General features: G+C 35.2%; 1 protein-coding gene across 1 annotated transcript; it reads left to right on the plus strand.

Annotated features, from left to right (window-relative positions):
* LOC107634532 (miraculin-like) lies at positions 2,294-3,435 on the plus strand. The gene has a single exon (XM_016337983.2). It carries the CDS (start codon positions 2,680-2,682, stop codon positions 3,292-3,294), a length of 615 nt encoding a protein of 204 aa, XP_016193469.1. The 5' UTR covers positions 2,294-2,679; the 3' UTR covers positions 3,295-3,435.

Here is a 6,947-nt window from a genome sequence, read left to right on the forward strand (position 1 = left end):
ACAAGCAAGCTTTAAGTTTGGTGTTGTGATGACAAGTTATCTTAGCCTAGTTTCACTAGTCTTTTTTACTTATTTTCAATTGATTTATGCACTTTCTTGAGCCTTAAGTAAGCCAATTGGGTAGATTTCCATGTTTCCTTTGATTCAATCAACCATGGATGAATTAATGCACTTTCATGAGATTTTGTGCTATAATTGTCATATATTATGAAAGAAACACAATCTTATGATTTGGGGCATAGCTTTGATTGTTTTGATTGATTGATGATAGGTGAAAAGAGTTTTGAAGAAGGTTGAAGGAAGAAGGAATGGCTAGGAGCAAGAGAGAATAAAAAGTTTGAGCTAAAGTTTGCCTCAAACTTTAGCTCAAACTTTTGGAAGAGTTGAAAACATCCCAGAGGAAAAAAGTTTGAGCCAAAGTTTGCCTTAAACTTTAGCTCAAACTTTTGGAAGAATTAAAAACACCCTGGAGGAAAAAGCTTGAGCCAACGTTTGCCTCAAACTTTTTGGCAAACGTTGGCATCACAAAAACAACACCCTGGAGGAGAAAAGCTTGCGCCAACGTTTGCCTCAAGCTTTTTGGCAAACGTTGGCGCCACACATATACACAAGGGAACCAACGTTTGAGCAAAAGTTTGACCTCAAACTTTAGCCCAAACGTTGGTATCAGCAAAAGGAGGGCAGCTGGTATAAAAAGTCTCAAACTTTTACTCAAGCTTTTATGATTTACAACCCGGTTCACAATGGATCTTTCTCCAACTCCAAGAGCAATCAACCAAGGCCTTTATCAACCCAATTCTATCAAGAGCAAAGGCCCAATTCAAGGCTTGAAGACCATTTGAAGAAAGTTTATAAATAGCTTAGGATTTAAGTTTTTAGAGAGCTTTCCTTGGAGTTTGGCTGAGTAGTTTTGGAGAGCTTTTGGTTTTGAATTGTTTTGAGTTTCTGAGTTTCGGAGAGGAGAATTGAATTCTCTTCCTCTTAGTTTTCTTGTTTTCAATTTCAATTACACTTGTCTTGAGTCTTGGGTATTGAGAATTGGGGAAATTCTGTCTCAATCTCACCTTGAGATCTCTTTCTGTTTCTTTGACTGCACCATTGGAGAATTGAGATTTAAATTCAAGTTTTCTTCTGTTTTGATCTTTAATTTCTTGCAATTGAATTCTACATTTGGATCTAGGAAGGCATTGAGATCTAGACTCGGTTATCTAGTCTCTTGGGTCTTGAGATCTGGAGTTTGCATTTTTAAATTCTCTATTTAAAGCTTTTCAAGTTCATTTACATTTCCGTTTTAGATCCAGTTCAATTCAAGTCACCTTCTACTTGTCTGATTAATGCAATTTACTTTTCCTTGTTTAAATTCTGCAAATCCACTTCCTAATTCCCTTTACAATTCAAGCCATTTACATTTCTTGCACTTTAAGATTCTGCAATTTACATTTCTTGCGTTCTAAGTTTCTGCCATTTAATTTCTTGCTCTTTAAGATTCAGCACATTTACCTTCTCTGCTCTTTAATTTACTGCAATTGTCCCTCTCCCTTTTAATTTCATGCAATTTAGCTTCTGTCGAATACAAACCACTCAAATCAACTCTTGATTCGCTTGACTAAATCAACCACTAAACTAAAATTGCTCAATCCTTCAATCCCTGTGGGATCGACCTCACTCACGTGAGTTATTATTACTTGATGCGACCCGGTGCACTTGCCGGTTAGATTTGTGTGTTTGGAATTCGTTTTCCGAAAATACACATCATCTACGATGGAGCTTTTTAAAATTATCGTTATTTTAATTAAATTTGAATATTAATTAATATATGAGGTTGTATTAGAGTTTTTAATTTTGATAAGAACAAGCAAACTTTAAAAAGCTCCATCGTAGGTGCTTTCAAAAGTACACTTAACTTTTAAAAGATGCAAGCACAAACACATGTGATTTTAAATTATTATATAACTTGATGATAATTTAAAATTGAATTGACTTTTATGTAAAAAAAAATAATATTAAATTATTAATTAATGATTTTTTTTAGTGGTTAATGATTTTTTTACATTTAGTGAGAGATCTTTGGTTCAACATCCACTTAAAATATATTTTTATATAAGCATATAACATATACACATATAAAGTGCGGGTTGGTCGGATAGGATTAAGGATCAACCCACACCATACTTGCACAAAAATTCTACCTTGCACCTTATTCTACTCGTTATAAATCGAGTTGGCAATCCTACTCGGACTAAGTAAAGACAGGTTAGGTACCGGCAGATAAAGTGCATGTTACAACCCCTAGTTTCTGTTCACCGTCTTGTACGTAATTTCTTGAAATTCTACGGAAAATCCTCTGAAATTGACCATAGGTAAGCATTGCCGTACCGAACCTTATCAACATACGCTGTACAATATTTTAGTATTGGTGCTTCTCAACTTTGAACCAAAATGGGACACTATAGGCAAATTTGGCCACCCAAAGAAGCACTAGTAGTTGACTTCCGAGGGATTTATTAGTGGTCTAATCATAATATTATGTAAAAAACTAAAACAATAAAAAAAAAACCATGAATCCATGACACACTATCAAATTTCAATCAAGCTTATCGTCATTTCACGCCTTCAACAAAGACTTTTTTTTTTCCTTTTTTTTTTCTTTTTGGTTTATGTTTCCAAGCCTAGAAAACAATGAAGACTAGTTGCATGAGCGTGGTTCTTATTCTCTTGACACCTCTAATCCTTTCATGGGATGGTGATTCTGCATCCGAACCAGTCCTAGACATAACGGGTAAGAACCTTCGAACAGGTATCGATTACCTTGTTCTTCCATCTATCAAAAACAATAGCAATGGCGGCGGTGGTGGGGGACTTGCCCTTGCCAGTGCTAGAAACAGAACATGCCCATTTGATGTTGTCGACAGTTACCGTGCCATGCCACTGAAATTTGCACCCTCTGATTCCAAAGAAGGTGTTATCAGAGTCTCCACCGATTTGAACATCAAGTTCTCCGCTGCAACAACTTGCGTTCAATCCACAGTGTGGAAGCTGGACCAATTTGATGGATCAAGAGGCTTATATTTCGTGACCACTGGTGGAGTTGAAGGCAATCCGGGGCGCGAAACTGTGAGCAACTGGTTCGAAATTCAGAAATATGGAAGTAACTACAATTTTTTGTTCTGTCCTAAAGTCTGCAAATATTGCAAAGTTATGTGCAGGGACCTTGGGATTTATGTTGATGGCGATGGGAATAGGCATCTTGCACTCAGTGATATGCCATTTGGAGTTAGATTCCGAAAGGCCTGAGAACTGACAAGGATGAAGCTTCCTCCAATTATTAATGGGGAGATTATTTATGTTTACAAAGTTGTTCGAATTCGAATTGTTCGTCAATAAATAATGCTTTGTTATTTTTAGTGGCTGGTTGTATCTTTATGACCTCGATTACATTATTCGCTTGTGTTTGGTCTCTAGTATATAGTTTTGGTGTCTAAACGGTCAACTTCAGTCTTCGTACTACCACAAAATCATTTGATAACAAATTTGCTTGGATTTTCTCTCTTTTGTTATTAGCTCGTCAGTTTTATAAGTTCAGAAGCGTTTATTATTCTTGAAAGGCGGTCAATTACAACACTGCTATATCTGATGAATTGTGTATAAAGTGATTTTGATTATTTCTAAGCTTATAATAAGAACAAAAAAAGTTTTCCAACATGAATTTTGGTAATGCCTATAAAATTGGAAGGGACACAGGTTTTTCTCTTTTGCTTAAGCAGACTTTTTAATTTCTTTTGGATGCTGATCTTAAATGTTATACTGGATGCACAAAGCCACAAACTGAAATATAAGGCCGCCTGCAACATATATATTCTGAAATGTAAAAGAAGATGATCGAAGAAGAAACTTTATCAATTTCGCTATCTAATCAACTAGAGTATCAATCAACTTGAACAATTTTTTAAAATTATTATAAAATAAAATTTTGAATCTTAAAAATAAGATTTTAAATTTGTAACTATTTTTTAAAAAAATAATTTTTTAAAAAATAGAATTTTAAATTTGTAACCACTTCGTCAACGTAAAATTCATCTCATCCCCTCTCATCGCGTCGCCGGTACCTTATCCATTGTGCTGCCACTGTACCCTAAAATAATCCACAAAAGTGATAGTACATTAAAAGAAACATCAATTTATCATGAAAAAAAAACATTTGATCATCAATTACATATTCCAACCTGAAAAAAATTTAAAAAAAAATAAGTAAACAGTAACGGGCACAAACGGCGTTACTTTGCAATTGGTGGCAAACAATGGTTATAGCACTGCTCGTTATGTGCACCAGTTGCAGAGTGGGCGTCGGTAGACATCCGTTTGAGGTCGGCGTTAGGTCGCGCGGTGCAATGACGCCGCCAAGGAACTTCCGTTGTGCGTGTTGTGGATATCAATTTCGATGCTAAGCGTGGTGGCTCCTTCGTTCCACGAAAGATCGATTGCCACGGTTGGGTGCGGCAGTGATATCTCCCAACAATGGAGCTAACTGGAGAAGATGAAGTACGGTGCGATTGGAGGTGGGAGAGGAAAGAGATGTGTGGTTGTTTTTTTTATGGAAAAACAACCATTTATACCGATAAACTTTACGAGCGCGAACAAAAGTACCCATCAAAGAAGGAAACTAACGTTGTACCATTAAATATACGTTCCGTACAACAAAAATACCAAAATTCTAATTTTTTGTTGATTTTTTAATAAAATTCTCAAATTACCCCACTTTTTATCTTCAACCTCACCTCTATTCCCACACTTCTTTTCCAAATCCCCTATTTTCCAGCACCTCCGCCAACACTTTCATCACATCTTGCAGCCCAAACACCCCTCTCTCATTGTTCACCATTACATTTCCCATTCCCCTTTTCTTTTCCTGTGGCCTTCCTCTATTCAAATCCCCTCTATTTGCTATCCCCATACTCGCCATCGACCCCTCTTCCTCCCCCTCATACCCCTCTCAAACCTGCAATAAGCTGCAACCCATCATTTGTTTCTTGAATCGCTCAATTAAATGTTCTTTTTAGTCATGGATTTAGAATCTTAAAATTTTTTCTACCTTCCCAAAGCCATCTCAACCTGTGTAGAGACAAAAGGCACGTAGACTTCACCAAGCATGCCAAAAAACTAGTCTTCATGTGTGTGGGTTGTGGTGGTGGCTTAGGAATTGCTCCTCGGAGTTATCCGCCATGCTGCTACGACGTTGCAATCCCCACAAACGGTGCCAATGTACTGAATGTTTTCGGTATAAATTGTGAGATGGATTGGAGACTTGCGGATTGAGACAGTCGTAGGATTATCTGACTGAAGCAATGGGGGGTGGTACCTGCAAAGACACTCCGACGATCAAGTCAGAATGGATCTGAGAAGTATAAGATATGAGGGATGAATGATGTACCTGAGGGGCCTCTGTCTCCCCTTTATATAGCTAGTAAAAATTATCTCATCTTATCTTATTTAACTAAAATAAGGGAGGTATTTGAATTTGAATATTGGTTAAAAGATGTGGAAGTCGATTTAGGCCTTCTAAAAAAGGAGTGGAATCAACTCCTAGATATCCAGATCAAAAGCCATTCCGGGTGCAGGACCCAAGAATCGAGTCCGTAACAAATAATAACTACATAAAATAGAAATTATTTGAGAGGATTTATTCTCCCCCATAAAATAAAATAACAATTACATAAATTTATCTAAGTTGAAATGTTAAATATTTCCTTTTAACTCCATACTCCAGTTTTATTCAATATTTTATAAGAATTTCATTTGCCGTTTTTCGTGTGTTTTACTCAAATTTTTGTTAATGTTTAAAATAAAAATGTGGGTATCTCAATGTCGCAATTGTAACGTCAAATAAAATTAAAAGGAATAAAAGTAACAAATAAACATATAAATACAAGGTGCCGGTGGCAAAGTAAACTGCAGAAATTAAAAGAGAAAAGAAAGAACAAGATGAAGAAGAACAAATAAAAAGTAAAGAACTTTGATTAAAAATAGAAAATAAAGTACAAGTTTGAGTTCAGACTTCAGAAGAATTACTTAAGATTTCCAGTTTTACTCTGTGATGCCAGGGAGGCTGAGAGCGTTTTTTGAGTCTCCAAGTGTTTTCCAAGAAGAACTGAACTGATTACAATATTTTCCTAAAACTCTATTTATAGACTAACCTAATGTCTACTAACAGTTACCATTTGTACACCATTTGCGAAAAATTTGAATTTCTTGTAACTGTTCCCGCACCTCTTGTGAATTTCAAAAGTTAAATAGATAGCTGTTTTATTCAAATTTTAACGCTCCATGTTGATAACTGCTCCTACATATAGCACGTCCTATAATTCAGGCTTAATTCAAATTTTGAATAAAAACTGCTTCTTTGCTAATGAATTAGAAGCTTTCCCTAATATATTGAATCTGGCTTCATAAGTTAATAATAATATTATCTTATATTTATTTACTTAAAACAAATTATTTTTTCCTAAGTGATCGATAATAATTTTTTGCCTAACAAGATGCCCCCAAGATTTCTCACTTGAAGATATGCAATGATTGAAAGTGAGAAAACTTAGTTGTTTATTGACATTTTTCTTATTTTTTATATTGAGAGTCAATTGACATTTTAGACACATCCGCTTGACAGATCAAATGCCTACTAGTAAATAGACTTAATAGAATTTCTAAGTCTATAAAATTTTTTTACATTAATAGTTGAACTGTCAATGAGGTCTATTCTTTTGTACGAAATTTTTAAGTGTGTTAAATGATATCTGTTCTAATTTCGGTACATTAAATGTGTATCAATTGACCTTTGTTTTGACCTTTAATATTTCAATTAAGAGTTTTTTGACACACACTTTCATTGTTTTAATTGACACAATTTTCCTAATTTCAGAAGTAACAAAATCTTAACTTCGTGAAGTCGTTTC

The sequence above is a fragment of the Arachis ipaensis genome, chromosome B03, assembly GCF_000816755.2.
Source record: "Arachis ipaensis cultivar K30076 chromosome B03, Araip1.1, whole genome shotgun sequence".
NCBI lineage: Eukaryota > Viridiplantae > Streptophyta > Magnoliopsida > Fabales > Fabaceae > Arachis > Arachis ipaensis.